This window comes from Dipodomys merriami, unplaced genomic scaffold (assembly GCF_024711535.1).
Source record: "Dipodomys merriami isolate MVZ:Mamm:240054 unplaced genomic scaffold, mDipMer1.0.p SCAF_6, whole genome shotgun sequence".
In the NCBI taxonomy this organism is placed as follows: Eukaryota; Metazoa; Chordata; class Mammalia; order Rodentia; family Heteromyidae; genus Dipodomys; species Dipodomys merriami.
Window position 1 is genome coordinate 63,207,266 of NW_027206179.1, and position 20,362 is coordinate 63,227,627.

General features: G+C 41.9%; 1 protein-coding gene across 3 annotated transcripts in view; it reads right to left on the reverse strand.

Annotated features, from left to right (window-relative positions):
* Window positions 1-20,362, reverse strand: part of Tex26 (testis expressed 26) — a 37,868-nt gene that overhangs the window by 9,414 nt on the left and 8,092 nt on the right. The window contains exons 3-5 of one of the 3 annotated variants that reach the window (XM_070003022.1): window positions 13,586-13,727; window positions 10,343-10,502; window positions 1,094-1,270 (exon numbers count right to left, since the gene is read on the reverse strand). In XM_070003022.1, the coding sequence (XP_069859123.1) occupies window positions 1,094-1,270; window positions 10,343-10,502; window positions 13,586-13,727 (479 nt within the window). The remainder of the gene's footprint in view (window positions 1-1,093; window positions 1,271-10,342; window positions 10,503-13,585; window positions 13,728-20,362) is intronic. The other 2 variants (XM_070003023.1, XM_070003024.1) reach the window with 2 other exon arrangements.

Below are 20,362 nucleotides of genomic sequence, written 5' to 3' on the forward strand. Positions count from 1 at the left end.
ACTGGCCAAATGCAAGAACCAGACTACAGAGGAGCTTTGTTGTTTTATCCTGAAAAAAGTATCAGTAGTGTCTAGCATGGTTTAACTTTTAAAAAAAAGAATACTTAAAAGGCATTAGAGGGGCTGGGAAGGTGTCTCAGTGGTAGAGCGCTTGCCTTGCATGCATGAGGCCCTGGGTTCAATTCCTTAGCAACACATAAGCAAAAAGAAAAAAGCCGGAAGTGGCACTGTGGCTCAAGTGGTAGAGCGCTAGCCTTGAGCTGAAGAGCTGAGGGACAGTGCTCAGGCCCAGAGTTCAGGCCCCACCACCCGACCCCCCCAAAAAAGGCATTAGATAGTCACCACAGAATAGCCAGGCACTGATAACTCAGGTTTATAATCCTAACTACTCAAGAGGCTGACTTGTGAGGATCACAGCTCAAGGCCAGCCCTGACTGACAAATCTGTGGGACTCTTCTCTCCAATTGACAAGCAAAAAGCTGGAAGTAGCAGTATGGCTCAAGTGGTAGATTATTAACCTTGAATGAAAAAGCCAAGCAGGAAAACAAGGCCCTGAATTTGAGTCCCAATATTGGCACACACGCATGCAACACGCATGCACACATGCACGCGCAAAGACACACACACACACAAACACACACACGACTATATGGAGAATCTTGGAGCAGGGAGACACTAAAATTGAGTCATTAGCCAACAACTGCCCTGTTTCATAAACAACAACAAACACGATGTGCATTTTTTTTCCCAAGGACCCAAGACTCAGAGGAGTGAATGGAAAATAAAAACTAGAGCGTCTCAGTCAAAAGTCAGAAAGTTGCCAACAGTTACAGTGCAAACCCAGTAACAGACTGGAAATTGCTCAGTCTCTACATACCTGTCCACAAGACACACCATTTCAGTTCCTTTGCTATAAGCCATTGGGAGAGACAGATATGAGCTGTGTCCTGATCCCCTTCTAGGTTGACTACAACAAAACTTCCTTTTTGAAAGTTGGAGCCACACTATTGGCTTCTGGGTATATGGGGTGACATGTCCTGGCCCATATCAACAGGACTTATGATGTTGTTTTAATAACTGGAAGTGTGCTTACCTAGACCCTGAGAAGCAATCCGCAGGCGCGAGTAACATCCATACTGGAAACTAAAATCCTGCAGCTCTGGAATTTTAGCTGGAGTTTGGTAACTCCTTCGAAACTCAGTATCTAGAGGTCGGGGAAGGTGCTTTTTCCAATCCAGAAACACTGGGCGACTTTCCTTCATGCTCTGAGCTGGGGTGGAGGGAGAAAGGAAAGGCAATGATTTCTTCTGGTCAGCTATTCTTGAGTAGCTTTTCATTTCATTTTGCTTCTGGCAGTTAACTTCCAATTTATCACTGTAAGCCCTTCTTCTTATGTTTAGAGTCCCAGTATAGCTTTAGGAAGGTCATCTAGAAACAATCTACCTTCTCAGGCATAGAAAGTATAAGCTCAGATGATCATAAGTGGTTTCTTTTTTCTTTCTTTCTTTCTTTTTTTTTGTTTGTTTGTTTGTTGTGTCAGTCATGGGGCCTGAACTCTGAGCCTGGGCGCTGTCCCTCAAGCTCTTCAGCTCAAGGCTAGTGCTCTACCACTTGAGCCACAGTGCCACTTCCAGCTTTTTCTGCTTGTGTGGTGCTGAGGAATCGAACCCAGGGCCTCATGCATGCAAGGCAAGCGCTCTACCACTGAACCACCATCCCAGACCTGGTTTCTTTTGTCTTTTGTTGGCACCTAGACTTGAACTCAGGGCTTCCCAGCTGCTTGCTTGCTGAGCTTGCTTGCTCATCTGGTGCTCTACCACTTAAGCCACATCTCCTGCCTTGTTTTGTGTGTGTTTTTTTGGAGATGGAGTCTCATAGACTTTTCTGCCTGGGCTGGCTTCAAACCTCAATCCTCTGAATCTCAGCCTTCCAAGTAGCTAGGATTACAGGTGTGAGCCACTAGCACCCAGCTGCTTATCAGTAATTTCTAGTGAATATATCTGTGTGTCCTTTTGTTCTGCTCAGCGGGCACAGAAAGCATCCGTAGCTCTGCTAGGTTTGCCTCATTATTGCACTGGGGTTATGGTGTGTGTTTGTGTGTGTGTGTGTGTGTGTGTGTGTGTGTGTGTGTGAGAGAGAGAGAGAGAGAGAGAGAGAGAGAGAGAGAGAGACAGAGACAGAGACAGAGACAGAGACAGAGACAGAGACAGAGACAGAGACAGAGACAGAGACAGAGACAGAGAGACCAAGAGAGACAAAGAGAGACAGAGAGAAAGAGAGAAAGAGAGAGATTGGATTGGCTAAGTTCACCTTCTAAAGCACAGGGGACCAATTAAATTTGAACTTCGGATAAAAACTAAATACTTTTTCAGCTTAAGTACTCTTATCTCCTTTAAATAGTTTTACTCAAATTCAACTGGAGAGGCTATTTTATTTGCTTAATCCGGCAGCCCTAGAGAGGTATATATCATTTCATTATGTAGAAAAGAACTATTCAAAGCCTATCCCTTACTGCTGGAAGGTTATATGATTATTTCCTTGAAATAGCTCTATAAGAGGTAGGCATGGTGCCACACACCTGTAATCCCAGCTACTAAAGAGGCATAGGTAAGAAGATTGAATTTTGAGACCAGTTTAGTCAAAAGCAGGAGATTCTGTCTCAAAATCTAAAAATCAAAAAGACTAGGGTGTGGCTCATGTGGTAGAATGTTTGCTTAGTGAGTGCAAGGCCCTGAGCTCAATCTCAATACTGCCATATATGTGTGTAAGTGCATATATGTATTTGATGATAAATAACAAATATAAGTGTGTCATCATTAAATACTGATTAAACTCCAGTCTACAAATACTACCAGATTACAGAGGAGAAGGTCACAAGTAATCTCACTTAAAATGCACATGTCCCTAATTCTTGCCACAAAGCCTCAATTTGGAGGCATATTACACAACAGCAACTTTATTCAGAAGAATAAAAGGTTAAGAAATGGGTTTCAGGAGCAATATCTAAGCAGTGCAAATTGCTATTGACAATTTTTTTATTTTTATGGTTTTTTTTTTTGGTCGTGGGGCTTGAACTCTTGGCTTGGGCGCTATCCTTCAGCTCTTCAGTTCAAGGCAAGTGCTCTACTGCTTGAGCCACAGCGCCACTTCCTTGACACTTAATTTGGTTATCTTCCAAATTAGGTGTTCTTGTGAAGATAATTTCTAATACACATTGTATACCAAATGTGTTGTAATGGCATTTGTTGGTTTGCATTGTATATGAAAAGATGCATAATTCCCTATCCTAGTACCAGAGAGCAGTTTGATATTGATTTTCTTTTTTCAATAAATAAATAAATAAAGTCAGGTGCTGTCTTTACAGGCTTGTAATTCTAGGTACTCAGAGGCAGGGATCTAAAGAATTGTGGTCAAAGCCTGAGCAGCAAAGTCCAAAATGTTCTATCTCTAAATAACCAGCAAAAAGGAAGGCTGGAAGTGTGACACAGTGTTAAAGTGTTAACCAAGCAAGCCAGATGAGTACAGATTGTTAAGATAGAGCCCTGGTTTAAAAAAAAAAAAAAAAAACCACCACAACACCAATAAATCTTTGTGAATCAGCAGAGAAGAATTTCACATAATATCTCTTATTTTGGGAGACCAGAGAGAAGATTCACACGCAAATGAAGATACTTAAGAAAAACATACACTGCTGTTGGGAGTAACTCCCTACCTAGAACTCCCTAGTAACTCCTTATTTTGGCTTTCTGATAGCTTTAAGGAGGCAGGAAATTTTCTGATGAAATGCTTGACTCATCTCTCTCTGCCCTGGAACAACCATTCAACAGCAAATGTTCCATTCCCTAAATGTCATCTGTGATGTTTGCCAAGATTATAAGTCATTGAGTCAATGTTCTGCCTCAAAACAGCCCCCAACTACTGTGATTAGAGAACTATCTAGGGAGCTGGGCACCCTGTAGCTCATGCCTGTAATCCTTGCTACTCTGGAGGCTGTGAGCTGAGAATTGAAGTTTAAAGCCATTCCAGACAGAAAAGTCCATGAGACTCTTCAGTTAACTACCAAAAAGCCAGAACTGGAGCTGTGGCTTAAGTGGTAGAGCACCAGACTTGAGCCTAAGGGACAGTGTACAGGTCCTGTGTTCAAGTCCCATTTGGCATTAAAAAAGGGGGGAGGAAAAGAGAGGGGGAAAGAAAAGAGAGAAGGGGAGGAGCAGAGGAGAAGAGAGGAGAGGGCTGAGAAGAGGACAGCAAAGGGCTATCTACAGGACAAACAGATATGGAATGTGCTGTCTTGCACGAGAAGTGTGGTTTTCATGTGGAATTAAGAGGTTAGGAAGAAGGAGTTCTGGAACTATACCTGTTTCATCTTATCCCAGAGGTTGAGGTTATCTGGAAACAGGGAAGGTGCTCAAATTGTGAACAAACTTTCCAGGTGTTTAGCAATCATGGGGTTAGTGTTTTAAATCAAGAGCTACCAGAGGCCTGAGAGAGTGGGAAGGTGGTGTGTTAGAGGAAAATAAGGAAGACATAGATTGAAAGGCAAACAGTGAAGGACTTTGACAATGGGCCAACAATGAAGCACAATAAATAAATAAATAAATAAATAAATATCCAGCGTATCCATGCAGTGTGTCCCAGAAGGGACCAGGACAGGAAAGATCATGAATTTCTTCCCATGTGGACCACTGTGCACAGCCTAGAAGTGAGCTTATTGGAGATGAAGACCCAGCAAAAGCACAAAAGCAGGACCTAGACATACTTAACGTTTCTTTTAGACAAAGATGAAATCTTGTTCTTTATTGATCCTCTATACTTAGATCTCATTAAATATTTACTAAGTTTATAAATGAGCAACAGAAAACTCCAAAAACAGAATTGCTATCGATTAGCAATTAGTATCTGAGTCACACTCTGGTGAGGGCCTATAGGATATATGCTTAATGTAATACTTAATGTAATGCCTAGTAAACTGTGTTATGTTCCTCCATGGTATGGGATCAGTTTCCCAAAACAATGTTATTTGTTGCCTATGTAAAATTTCACATTACCAAACTCCTTCCAGGCATTTCAAAAAAGAGAGGTTTCCTCATACAAAAGGACCAAGTGAGAGCGGAAAAAGAGCCTGGCTGGCAATTGTGGCAAAGGCCTCCTTCCATAGAGGTTCAACATCTCTGACCATGGCCTTGAGCATTTCTGTGTGCAGGCCCCATGACATTAAATCACCATGGCCTTGAGCAGTCACACATGCAGGCCCTTGGGCATAACGTCATCATGGCCCAATGCCCCTGGAAGACTTGCATGTCTGATTGGACTGATTGAACCTCAGAGGTGTGCACTGGAATGGTAATCCAATCAGAAGTCCTAAAAGATGCACAGGGAGCTCATACAGACTGCATGGAGTCTCTGATTGGGTCTGGGGACTGACATGGCCTGTAGTCTGTCCAATGATCTCGAGAGTCACATAACTCTCTCCTAGAAACACCTTATCTACCCCTGCACAATGCACCCCAGGTGGTGCCCTCCACTGGGACCTCTTCTGTCTAACAGAAGCTCTCCTTATCTTTTTTTTGGGGGGGGAAGGGTCCGGTCGTGGAGCCTGAACTCTGGGCCTGGGCGCTGTCCCTCAGCTCTTCAGCTCAAGGCTAGCGCTCTACCACTTGAGCCACAGCACCACTTCCGGCTTTTTTTCTTTTTGCTTATGTGGTGCTGGGGAATCGAACCCAGGGCCTCATGCATGCAAGGCAAGCACTCTACCACTAAGCCACCTTCCCAGCCCCTTTCCTTATCATTTTCTTCAGCATATGTTTGCCATCTTCTCTATGTTGGTCCATGGACTCATTCTTCACAGCCAGAGACACAAAGGACCCCATCCAGGTTTTGCTCTTTTATGGTATCACAAGCAACACTCAACCCCCCAGCCCCCATCCTGCAGCTGAAGTACAGCAGATAAAATAACCATGATCTAGAACTCAGCTGAACTCAGTGGTCCCAGACACGGACCACAGCCAGGGAGTCATTCTACTTCTACTCCTCAGGGGTTCCACAATACAACCCCATGTCTTTTCCATTCATGACTGTGAATCTATACTAATAAGTCAGTCCCCAAAAGAAATGGTGCATTTAATATTAGGGAGGGCTGAGTAGGAAAGAGTCTTTGAGCCTTGAATGGCAAAGACAACTCAAAAGCCATTCATTAGGACCATTGGTACATTCTCTATAGCCATGTGGGAACCTGTTCCGCCATCTTCCCAGCTGTTCTGATTTAGCAAAGCCAAGCTCTCCAGACATCTTCATTAATTCTCATTCATTTGCCTTAATTCAATAATGAGAACACAAAGCGAAGACAAGTCCCTGAGCTTCAGAAGCTTAAAGAATTAGAGAAAATGAACACACAAAGAAAGACAATACAGCATTGAGTGACAGGTCTCTGAAAAAGAGATTCGAATAAAGCCAGGCACCAGTAGCCCATGCCTGTAATCCTAGCTACTCAGGTTGCTGAGATTTGAGAATTGCAATTTGAAGCTGGCCCTGGAAAAACAAACAAAACAAAACCCAACCAACTCTGTAAGACTCTTATCTTCAGTTAACTACCAAAAAGCCAGAAGTGGCTCAAGTGGTAGAGCATAAGCATTGGGCACAAAAGCAAAAACTCAGATCCTGAGTTCAAGCCTCAGGACAGTCACACACATAAAAAGAGATTAAAATTAGGGCTACTAAAGTACATGAGCAAGCCACTAAACCAAAGATGGGGCTCAAAGAAGGCTTCTTGAGCAGACTAGATTTAAATGGTAGAGTGGCTAAAAGAAGGAAGGGAGAGGTGCTGCTAGGGGAGGAAGCAATGTGTGTATAGGGCGAGAGACCACAGGGGTGTGATAAGTCTTTAAGACATAAAGCAATGGAGTGAGCATGAGGCAGTAGGGAGAAGGTTGTAGAGGGATGAGGGTAAGGACAGGACGATGCACATCATAAGGTTTAAGTCTTTGAGCTTTCATCTGGAATGTAACAGGAGTCTCTGGTGGGTTTTAGCCAAAGAGTGCCATCACCTTATGTCCAGAAACTCATTGTGGCTGTAGTAAGGACAGGAGACTAGAAGGGTCCAACCAGAGAAGAGAGTTGGAATAGAGGTCATCCAAGGTCAGATACTGGTATCCTTCACTAAGGCAGGACTTGGGAAGGAAAGAAGCAGATGGAGTTATGACATTTAGGAGAGCCTATTAACAAGCCCTACATATTAACCTGCACATGGGGAAATGGGAATGTGTTTGTGCTGAATAGATAACTTTAATTGGAAACTTAAAGACATCTTTTTTGTTTTTGTCAGTCGTGGGGCCTGAACTCTGGGCCTGAGTGCTGTCCCTCAGCTCTTTAGCTCAAGGTTAGCGCTCTACCACTTGAGCCACAGCACCACTTCCAGCTTTTTCTGCTCATGTAGTGCTGAGGAATCGAACCCAGGGCCTCATGCAGGCAAGGCAAGCACTCTACCACTAAGCCACCTTCCCAGACCCTCAAAGACATCTTTTAAGAATGCTGACATTACACACCAGTAATCCTAGGACCTCAAGAGGCTAAGATCTGAGGATTGTAGTTGGAAGCCAGCCCACGTAGGAAAGTCGGTGAGATTTTTATCTCCAGTTAACCACCAAAAAGCTAGAAGTAAGAGCTGTAGCTCAAGCATTAACTTTGAGCAAAAGAAACTCAGGGACAGTCCCCAGACCCTGAGTTCAAACCCCAAGACTGGCACACACACACACAAAGCAATAATAAAAGAGAATACAAACATTTCAAATGTTTTCCAATGACCCTTGTGTGAATCTACAGGAATAGAGGAGTTTTGATATCTTATTATCTAGTTTCAAAATGAGTATCTTCCATATATTGTCTGTTATTTCCTGAGCTGGTTCTACATAAAAGGACTTTAGTGATCTTACTGAAAAATTGAGGAAAGGGAAAAACACAAAAGAATCAGTAACAAGTGAATTCAAAGCATACAATGTAGATGAAATGGGATGGTGGCATATCTCTTCAGATGAAATGTTAAGAAAAGGTGTCACAGGAGAGGTGATATTGACGCTGGGGTCTATAACAACAAAGCCAAGCTACAAGAACTGGGGAGGGAACATTTCAGGCAAAGGGGACAGGATACACTGGCCAAAGATGGGAAAGAAATGAGCATCTTACAGGAACTAAAATAAGGCCCAGAATAGGAATGTGGCTTAGTGGTAGAATGCTTGTCTACCATGCATGAAGGCCCGGGTTCCATTCCTCAGTACCACATAAACAGAAAACGCTAGAAGTGGCACTGTGGCTCAAGTGGTAGAGTACTAGCTTTGAGCTATTATTAGTGCCCAGGCCCTGAGTTCAAGCCCCAGGACTGGAGAAGAAATAAATAAAATAAATAAATAAACAAATAAAATTAAATTAAAAATAAATAAAAATAAAATAAGGCCTGTACATATGCCTGGAACTCTATGTGTGAGGTAGATGGGGACAGGTAGAGGTTGAAAGGAACAGGGTGAGGAACTAAACAAGGACTAGCCTAACAGGAGCTAAAACTTGGATTTTATTTGAAATGCAACAGAAAGCCAGTGGGAGGAAGAAATAGTATAACCAGAACTAGGCACTTTAAAGATTCACCTAGATTCCATATAGTAAGGAAGTTGGAAGGGCTGATGGGTAATGTAGGAAGGTGGCCGCCATGGAAAGGAGAAGGTAACAAACTGGGAGTGTCATGGAACTTCTACTTGTTAGAAATAGAATTAGGACACATTTGGAGAAGGTGGGTAAAGAATACAAACATGAGCCAGGCGCCTGGTGGCTCACACCTGTAATCCTAGCTACTCAGGAGGCTGAGGATAGTGGTTCAAAGCCAGCCCTGGAAGGAACGTATGTAAGACTCTTCTCTTCCAGAAAAATGGAAGTGGTGCTGTAGCTCAAGTGGTAGAGTACTCACCTTGAGCTGAAGAGCTCAGGGACAATACCCAGGCCCAGAGTTCAAGCCCTATGATTGACAAAAAAGAAAAAGAAAAAAGAAAAGAAAAGAAAAGAAACAGAAAAAAAAGAATACAAAAGTAAAAGTCTAAGATAGTGGATTTTTAAAGGAATTAATAACTGTAATAGAGACCCTAAGCACTTGTTCCTTAGCTTTATTGCCCAAGGCCAGCACTCCACCACTTGAGTTACAGCATCACTTCTGGTTGGGTCTTATTTTATTTTGTTGGTGGCAAATTGAAAATAAGAGTCTCACACACTTTCCTGCCCAGGCTGGCTTTGAACTGTGATCCTCAGATGTCAGCCTCCTGAGGAGCTAGGATACAAGTGTGAGCCTTGGGTGCCCAGCTTGTAATAGAGATGAAATGGGGAAATGACCAGAGAAGCATGGGGACACAGAAAAGTGTGACAGCACAGAAGCACAGGGAGAAGAGTGCTCCATGAAATGGTTGGTAGCTCAGCCAGCAACTCCAACTGCTGCTCAGAGGCCAGGAAAGATGTGGATGGCCGGAAGGTCCCTGGGGACTCCACAAAAGGCGTGTCAATGACTTGCTGGGGGCAGAACTTGAAAGGTTAAAAGTTTTTCACATGGAATCCAGTGGGATGTCTCCATGCTTCATCAGACCAATCACAGATTAGAAACATTGCCACCTTTCTAGAAAACGGAAACCAAATAAGATGTAGCGGCTGAATGAGAAAAGAAGAGGAAGCTAAAACCTAGGTGTCTCAAGACAGGAATACTAAAGTAGACTGACTCCTACTACAGAACTTCATCCAGCCAGGGTCACCTTTGGCAAGAGAGCAATAACTACATAGGGTATGGTAAGGATTGAATATGCTAATTTATGAAAGGCACAGGGCTTAATGTTAGCAATTTATGAAGGGAAACAAAGTAATCTATAGTTGCTAGCCTGGTACCAGTGGCTCATACTTGTAATCCTCACTACTCAGGAGGCTGAGATCTGAGGATCCAAGTTCAAAGTCAGCCTGGGCAGGAAAGTTTATACGACTCTTACTTCCAATTCACCACCACAAAGCTGGGAATGGGGTTGTGGCTCAAATGGTAGAGTGCCAGCCTTGAGTGAAAAAGCTAAGGGACAGTTACCCAGGCCTTGAGTTCAAGCCCCAGTACCAGCACCAAAGAACAAAAAACAAACCAAACAGACTGGAACCACAAGCACCCTGCCTAGAGGGGCAAGAAGCACTTATCTATGCTTGGTTGTTTTAGTGGATGAAAATGTCTTGTGTTGGTCTAGATTGTGAAGTCCTTGAGAGAAAAGACCCAATAGTGTTGATGATGAGTATTGTGGCAGTGCCTAGCATGTTACCTGGAAAAGAAGAAAAGTAGGCTTACCTTTAAAAACATCCACAAAGTCTCTTTTAGTTTGGGAAAGAAACTGATTGGATATTGCCCTCTTCACATCCTCCATGGATATTGGGATTGCCCTAGGCGGGGGGCAAGGTGTTCTTTTTGTGCTCAGACGTCCTTTAGGGAGGGTCCACTTAATAAAGTCCTAGCAAAGAAAGCACAGTGTTTAAGAGAATCTGCACAGGTCTACCAAATGCAACCAAGAATATAAGGACTCATGCGTCCACTTTGAGTGTATGTGGTTGTGTGTGCGTGAGTGTGTGTGCGTGTGTGTGTACTTGGGCTTGAATTCAGGGCTTGAGTGCTGTCCCTTAGCTTTTCACTCAATGCTAGCACTGTGAAGCCACACCTCTGATTCTGGCTTTTGACTGACTAGTTAATAATAAGAGCCTCATGGAATTTCCTGACTGAGCTAGTTTTGACCTGGGATCCTCAGATCTCAGCCTTCTGAGTAGCCAGGATTACAGGCATGAGCCACTGTAATGGGGCCACGTCACATTCTTTGAAATCCTTTAAGCTCAGCCACAACATGGCCATCACACATAGTCAGGAAGTCTGTTAACGAGTGGCCATCACACATAGTCAGGAAGTCTGTTAACAAGAGGCAAGGGATTACCTGTATCACAGGTAGCAGTATGCATCTTTGTGACATTTCATATAGATAATAAAATAATGCCATTGCAAATGCCCAAAAGCTAAGGAGTTCTGGTCATGCATGCCCAGAAGCAGTAACAGTGGCTGCTTTCTCCAAGGGAACTCCTGAGAGAGACACAGCTTTGAGTATCCCTAGGGCAGGGATGGGTGGGTCCCATCTCCCCTTCACCACTTATTGGTGAGATTCTGATTATTCATCTTGAAACCTCCATCCACTCTTCCTATCTTCCCTCTCTAATGACCAGGCTTCCTTCCTATCTCTATAAGAAAATTGAAGTCACCAGCAGAGAAGTTCTTCTGTCCATCCTCCTCTACTCTGTGAGGAGGGAAGAGCCAGAAGTGCTTCCCAGCAAAGACAAGCCACATCTGGAGCGCTAGATCATGTCCACTTCAGTCTGTTTCAGCACATCACTCGACTGTCCTCACTTTTCTCTTGCAACTTCTATTTCTTCTTTTCTCCTGGGTGGTTGCCATCAGTATAACACCTCAGGTTTTCCTTCTCCTGTCTCACAAAGAAATCCCTCTCTGCACCCTACTTCTTCCTCTAGTTCTCCCCTCCCACCCTCTTGACAGCATGAGGGCTTGAACTCAGAGCCCTGCACTCTTCACTTGGCTTTTGCACTCAAGACTGGTACCCTACCCCTTGAGCCACACTTCCACTTCTGGCTTTTTGCTGGTTTAGTAATCCGAGCTAAGAGTCTCATGGATTTTTATGTCTGGGCTGGCTTTGAACCAGGATACTCAGATCTATTGTCTCTTGAACTCCAGGTTCTATCTCAATTCTCTCCTTTCTCTTATAATTTGAATACTGAAGAAATGAACTGTGAACACAATGCATCAATTGAAGAAGCTGTTTGCTGATTGCATACCTCTTATGCTATTAAGCCTGAATTCCGAGACTCAGGGTAGAGCCTTTAAACTATACTATAAGGGTGTTTGTCAAGACCATAGGAGGTAAGTATTATACTATTCCTCTCTGTGTAATGGTAGCAGCTATTGTGGTTCAATGGCTAGATTCATAACATTTTAGTCTAGCACAACAATACTTACGGGCCAAGAGTATGAAGTACAGACTACCACACTAGTTCTCATTGGCTGAGAGCACAAACTTCAGTCTCTCACACTAGCTTTCATTGGCTGATGGCACATAGGCATTTAAAACAGATCTCATTGGCTAGGAGCACACAGGCACTTAACATGCTAGTGGTCAATGAGTAAGAACCTTTAATAGCACTTACAGGGAAATTATATGTGTATGTGTATAATTTTGTATCACCTCCTTTACATTGATGTTAAAATTTTAAAGAAAGCATTTAAGAGTTATGGTGAATAGATTCTGTGAGGAAGAAAGTAAAATAGAGTATGTGTGTGTTCTGTTGTATCCCAAGTCTTCACCTCCAAATCGTTTTTCTCAAGATGAACTTCAGATGTCTATCTTCACTTGCTTCCTGGAATTACCTTACGTGGAGTTCACATTTCCTTCTATCCCCTTCCCTGCCAAACCTGGTTCTCCCCCATGATCCAGTTCAGTAAGCTGTCAGCATGAGCCACATAAGCCAGAAATCTGAGTATCAAGCTTTTCTCTTCCTTCTTTATCTTTCACATTCTTATGAGCAACAAATCTTACCTATTCTCCCACCTTGCCACCCATTCAATGTATCCAGGTGGTGCACCCCGGTGGCAGTCACATTAGTGAAACCATATACCACAAGTGAACCCTGCCTTTTATGATGAGACAAGGGCAGACAGCACCAGGCCTCAAGTTCAACACAGAGTGAAGATCAGTTACTTCTGTCCTCCAAGGAAGGAAATTGGAGATGACTCTTTTTAAGCTGAGCCTTGAATAGATAGAGGATCCTTCCATTTGTGGACAGGAGAACATCATTCTGGAGAAAAACCACCATGATAAAAGACAAGGAGGTTTATGTGTGCACAAAACCTGCTATCAAACACAAGTCCTTGTGCATGCCTATTCAAAGCAACACCAGTCAATCAATAGTCTACAGGTAGAATCAACCAGATGTCCATCAATGGATTTATGGATAAACACACTGTGATATATACATGAGGTATTCAATTATTCAGGAATAATGATTGTGAAGATATAAGTGGGCCCCCCAAAAGTATGTGAAGTGAAAGGAATCAGGCACAAAAGATTACCTGAAAAGTATCCAGAGTAAGAAATCCACAGGGATAGAAAGCTAATTAATGGCTACCAATGCAAAGGTACTGGGGAGTGTGAAGGGTTTTGTGGGTCTGGGACTTCCTTCCCAGATGATGACAATGTCCCACAACAAGACAGAGATAATGACTGACAGCTGCATAAATTAAGTGTCAGTGAACTATTGCCATTAAAATGACTCATCCCATATGACTTTCTGAAATCTTACAATCCCGAGGGGCTAGAGGAAATATAATTGGAATTAACTGTGAGAGGGTAGTCGAGACATAGTCTAGAAAGGCTGTGTATTTAAATCCTTACAGACAGATGAAGGCTCTCTATAACACATCCAGACTCATTCCTATGAGTGCAATACAGTGCTAAGTTCAGCAGGTAAGGAGCTACTAGCTTACCTTATCAGGTTGAGATTGATCTATCTTTGTTAACACACTGTCATTAGAAGGGGATTTCCAAACGTACTCATCTTTGTACAGTGTCTGATTCAGAGGATCACTAAGTGAGTACGTGAATCCTAATCTTCGGTTACCTTTATGACTACAAAAAAAAGTAGAATTTAGACTAAGGGGAAGGGATAAAAGGCCAAATCTCACAAATGGTTCATGTCACATCAGTTTCAGTATTATGAATTTTGTGTGTGTGTATGCCTGCGCACATGTGCAGGTCCTGGAGCTTCAACTCAGAACTTTGGTACTATCCCTGAGCATTTTCACTCAAGGCTAGTTCTGTACCACTTAAGCTATGGCCTTACTTCTGGCCTTTTGGGCATTAATTGGAGATAAGAGTCTCATAGACTTACCTGCCCAGGCTGGCTTTGAACCTCAATCTTCAGATCTTAGCCTCCAGAGTAGCTAGGATTACAGGTGTGAGCCACCAGTGCCCAGCCCCTATTATCTATTTTAAAGATTGGCTAAATTAAGACTTGGTACCAGATCAAATTGAACTTTCAGATTTCTTTGGTAAGAAACAATCGCATTATTTAGGATGATTCCTTATAAGATCCCAGAAAATATATAAGGAGATGAAATTTGTGAAGGGCAAGATGCTGTCTTATACAGAGTACTTCTGTGTAACCCAATAGTTAGTTGGAAAAAAGTCTCTCTATGTACATGAATCCCAGTGGATGAAAGGAAGAAACATAGAAATCAAGATACTTCTTTTAGGTTTGCAAGTCCTCATGAAATGATATCTCTAGGAAATGACCACCAGGGTCAGAGCTCAAAAAGAGAGTGGGTGCCAGATACTTGATGCTTCTGGATGGATGAACAAAATACTACCTACTAACTATTTTTGCCAAGATATGGAACTGGAATCAGATGGGTTCTCTAGATTATTGAATTACAGGAAATGCATGAAAGGATGAATATTTTAAATGGCATCCTAGGAATTAAATTAGAAAAACCCAGACCAATGGTTCTATTTTGTCAGCAAAAAAAATTATCGGAAAAAAATTAGGAGAATGTGTAGATTAAATGAAAGAAAAGATGTAAGAAGAAAATATCATGTGTGGGTCCTGTTTGAGTTCAATTTCAAACCACTTTTTTTTTTTGTCAGTCATGGGGTTTGAATTCTGGGTCTGGGCACTGTCCCTTAGCTCTTCAGCTCAAGACTAGTGCTCTACCACTTGAGCCACAGTGCCACTTCTGGTTTTCTGGTGGTTTATTGGAGATAAAAGTTTCACGGACTTTCCTGCCCAGGCTGGCTTTGAACCACAATCTTCAGATCTCAGCCTCCTGAGTAGCTAGGATTGCAGGGGAGTACCATCAGTGCCCAGCTCAAACCACTTTTAAAAAAATCATGAGACAGCTGGGTGCCAGTGGTTCATGGCTACAATTTTAGCTACTCAGGAGGAGTGTGTTGTTCAAAGCCAGCCCAGGAAAGAAGGTTTAAGAGACTCATCTCCAATTGACCAGCTAAAAAGCCAGAAGTGGAGATGTGTCTCAAATAATAAAGAGCTAGTCTTGAGCAAAAGGCTCAGGAACAGCACCCAGGCCTTGAGTTCAAGCCTCAGAACTAGCACACACACACACACACACACACACACACACACACACACACACACACACACACACACACAAACACCACCCAAATTATGAGACATTGGGCAAATATGATTGCTGCCTTCAATAGTGAAGAATTTCAATTTTTATTATCTTTAAGTAGTTGTATAAAGGAGGTACCATAGAACAAAGCAGTTTATGAGTACAGTATATCTTGATCAATGTCACCCTTTCAACATTCTCATCTCTTTCAACCCACTCCTTCCTTTACTTTTCTTAACTGTGTGAGACTCTAAATTTAAAAAGTAAAATGGGCTAGGAATGTAGCCTAAGTGGTATAACACTTCCCTAATAAGTGTAAGACCTTAGGCTTGAACCCAGTGTTGGCAACACAAACAAGAAGAGTAAAGGAAGGAAAGGGAGAAGAGAAGAGGGGAAAGAAGAGGTCCAGTAGGAAGCATAGGTGGAGGGACAAGCTGAAGTTTACCTGTGTGCTAGTTATAGATGCGTGGTAGCTGGAGACTCATGGTACATCTTTTGTGCATGTTTAAAGTAGTTTAGATTGCGGGGCACCAGTGGTTCATAACTGTCATCTTAGCTACTCAGGAGGCTGAGGTCTGAGATTCAAAGTTGAAGGCAGCCTGGATAAGAAACTCTGTGACACCCTTGTCTCCAATTAACCACCAAAAAGCAGAAGTAGAGCTATGGTTCAACCTGTGGCTCACTTAGCCTTGAGCAAAAATCCTAAGGTGCAGGGCCCAGTACCTGAGTTCAAACCCCACTAATAGTATAGAAAAATTCATATTGACTTCAGGTAATATGCAAGAGAAACAAACATCTGGGAAGTTAGACTCATCTGAATGGAACTGTTTTATTTATTTCTCTATCTACACATTCCTGGATCACATCTTATCTGAGATCAAATTTGCATATTTATGCAGGTCTTTTGTTTTTTAATAACAATTTTTCAAATTATCTTTCAGTAGTTGTACAGAAGGATTCCAATTCACCATATCAAATTTATGAGTACAATGCATCTTGATCAATGTCACCCCTTACATCATTCTCCCCCATCTCTCCCAAGCCCCACCCATCCTCTCAGGCTACCTGGTTCCATTTTCATTCATGTCCATTGTCCCTCACCTCTCCATTCATCTATCTCATGCCCTTGACCTCCTCACCACCCTGATAACATGTAGTTCCAGCTTCCTGGTATTCATTGTGTTGAACTGAAAATTACCTGTTCAAAGGAGTTGCAATATTGCAATTCTCCCATGAGCATACTAGACATTAGTCAATGTGTGTCCATAGGCATATAACCCAGTTTATAAACAGGGTTTATAAAAATGCTTTATTCATCTGTGTTCATGATTTAGATCCTTCCTTTGTCAACTTTCCTTCCCCAGTTCCAGGGTATATATACAGCAACAGGAGAGAAAGGATCCCAAATGGGAAACCTGGTAACAAGAATCCCCAGGGCCCCTGCCTGCCACTCCCACTCCCTACACTGGCGCAGACTTTGCGTCTTAGCATTGGTGTCCAGAGTGGAGGATCATTCTCTCCCCAGGAAGTCTTCTTCTTTTAAATAAGTTTTTTATTGTGAAAATACCGTACAGAGGGGTTACAATTACGTGAGCAAGGTAATAAATACATTTCTTATCAAGCACTGTTGCCTCCTCCTTTGTTTTTCCCCTACCATTCCTGCCCTCCCATCTCCACGATTACGCCAACTCCCTCCCTGTCAAAGTTGTAAAGTTCATTTTTTGACAAAGCATCTTGTTCCTTTCATTGTTGCAATGGGTCCACCTGAATTCCTATTTAAATAATGTTTTTTTTTCCTTCCCCTCCACAAATTATACCAACATCAAATACAGTGAAAACTGGGGTTATACTGTAGGGAAGGGACATACAAAGCAACAAAACAATCACATTATAAATATGTTAGAAACAATAGCAAGAAAGAAAAAAGCACTTGTGTCTTTATCTTGGGGTTCATTTCACCTAACTTCATCTTATTGGACCTTTTATGCTTGTCTCATACATATACTAGTCATTGCAAATAAGAGAAACCATGGGACCTATGTTTCTTTGGGCCTGGCTTACTTCACTTTTCAAGACTTTTCAAGTCTTTCCATTTCCTAACAAATGGGGCAATGCCATTCTTTCTGATGGAGGCATAGAATTCCATTGTGTATATATACCACATTTTCTTGATCCATTCATCTATGAGGGGCATCTGGGTTGGTTCCATCTTAGCTATGGTAAATAATGCTGCAATAAATATGGTTGTGCTGGTAGCTTTAGTGTGGTCTTGTTTGTAATCATTTGGGTAAATGCCCAAAAGTGGGATTGCTGGGTCATAGGGGAGCTCTATGTGGAGTCTCTTGAGGAACCTCCATACTGCTTTCCAAAGTAGTTGAACAAGTTTACACTCCCACCAACAATGCAGTAGGGTTCCCTCTGGCCACATCCCCTCTAGCATTTGTTGTTATTAGAGTTCTTGATTATAGCCATTCTAACTGGGGTGAGGTGGTATCTCAGTGTTGTTTTGATTTGCATTTCTTTTATGGCTAGAGAGGTTGAGCATTTTTTCATGTGTCTACTGGCCATCTTTCTTTCCTCTTCAGAGAAGTTTCTCTTTAAGTCTTTAGCCCACTTATTTATTAGGCAGTTGTTTCTTTGAGGATTTAATTTTTTGAGTTCTAGGTATATTTTAGATATGAGACCCTTGTCTGTTGTATGGCTAGTGAATATCTTCTCCCAATCTGTAGGCTTTCTATTGATCTTGCTAGCTATGTCCTTTGCCATGCAGAACTTCTGCAATTTCATGCAACCCCATTTGTCCATCCTTTCTTTGATTTGTTGTGTTTCCGGGTTTCTATTACGAAAACTTTGGCCCGTGCCAAGGAGACCAAGGATTTCTCCTATTCCATCCTGTAATATTTTCAGAGTGTCTGCTTTGACTCTGAGGTCTCTGATCCATTTGGAGTTGATTCTGGTGCAGGGTGATATATAAGGATCTAGCTTTAGTTATCTACAAGTGATTAACCAATTTTGCCAGCATCATTTACTGAAGAGGCTGTCTTTATTCCACTATATTTTTTCTTGGGGGGATCCATTCATGGGGCCTGAACTCTGGGCCTGCGCACTGTTCCTCAGCTTGTCAGCTCAAGGCTAGCGCTCTACCACTTGAGCCACAGCGCCACTTCCAGCTTTTTTCTTTTTGCTTATGTGGTGCTGAGGAATCGAACCCAGGGCCTCATGCATGCAAAGCAAGAGCTCTACCACTGAGCCACCTTCCCAGCCCTTCCTCTCTATTTTTTTAGCTCCCTTATTGAAAATTAGATGGATATAGGTCTGTGGGTTCATTTCTGGGCTTTCAATTCTATTTCATTGGTCCTGAGGTCTGTTCTTGTGCCAATACCAGGCTGTTTTGTAGTATGGCTTTGTAGTAAAGTTTGAAATTTGGTATTGATATTCCTCCAGCACTGTTCTGTTAAGGATTGTTTTTGCTATTCAGGGTCTTTTATAGTTCCATATGAATTTTTTGATTGCCTCTTCTATTTCCTTGAAGAATGCGGTTGGAATATTGGTAGGTATCTTATATCTTATTGAATTTGTAGATAGCCTTGGGAAGTATTGCCATTTTCACGATGTTGATCTTTCCAATCCATGAGTGGTTTTTCCACTTTCTAAGTTCTTCTTTGATTTCCTTTTTCAGGTTTTTAAAGTTTTCATCATAGAGGTCCTTAACTTAACTTTGGTTAAGTTAATTCCTAGGTATTTTATTTTTTGTGGGGCTATTACGAATGGAGTTGCTTTCCTGATTTCAGCCACACTTTTCACATTGTTGGCATACAGAAAAGCCATTGATTTTTGAGGGTTAATTTTATACCCTGCTATTTTGCCAAAGTTTTGAATCAGCTTGAGTATTTTGGGAGTGGATTCCAAGGGATTCTTTAAATACAAGATCATGTCATCTGCAAAGAGGGAGAGTTTTACTTCATCTTTCCCTATTTGGATCCCTTTTATGTTTGCATCTTGTCTTATTGCTGTAGCTAGCCATTCTAATAGTAAATTGAAGAGAAGTGGAGAGAGTGGGCATCCTTGTCTTGTTCCTGAGTTTAGAGGAAATGGCTTTAATTTTTCACCATTAAGTATAAGCTGGCTGTAGGTTTGTCATATACAGCCTTTATTATATTGGGGAATGTTCCATGGATTCCTAGTTTTTCCAGAGCCTTCATCATAAAGGGGTGTTGGATCTTGTCAAATGCTTTTTCTGCATCTATTGAGATAACCATGTGGTTCTTATCATTGCTCTTGTTGATGTGATGAATTATATTAATTGATTTGCTTATATTGAACCAGCTTTGCATCCCTGAAATGAATCCTGTTTGATCGTGGTGTATGATTTTTTGGATGAATTGTTGAAGTCAATTGGCCAAAATTTTGTTGAGAAGTTTTGCATCAAGGTTTATCAAAGGCAGTTTTAACCAATGTGGGCTGCTGTGGATTTCAGCGTGTCCTAAAGCAGCAGAGCTGAGTGACATCTAGTGAGTGACGTCTGGAGTCCTGGGTCCTAGAGATTACTGTCAGCCTGTCAGCAGGGAGAAGCCTCTAAAAGAGCGGCAGACAGCTAGCACTTAAAATGGCTCTTTTCTTCATATAAAGTAAAGCATATTTTTTTTCTTTTTCTTTTTCAAGCTTTTCAAAAAATCCTTAGGAAATGTCATTAGCTAGAGAGAAAAATGAGTGTAAGCAGAGGAGGTTTACAAGCAGTTGGTAATGACTGTTTTAAATTTAGCTAGACTTCACTGGGGTTCCACATTTTTCTCAAAATTACTCAATTAAACCAACTGGTAGATAAGAATCATGATGGTTGTTTTTAGATTTTTATTTTTTTCACCATTCGATAAGGTATTTTAATATTTTTTCCTAAGTCCAATCACATTTTGAAATATTTACTTCAATAGAATTGATAGAATCAATCATAATTTCTTTAACTATTTAACAGTAAAACATTTAACAATATATAGACATCAATGCCTCACACTTATAATCCTAGCTACTCAGGAGGCTGAGATCTGAGGATCATGGTTTAAAGCCAGCTAGAGCAGGAAAATCCATGAGACTCTTATCTCCAATTAACCAGCAAAAAGCTGGAAGTGGGGT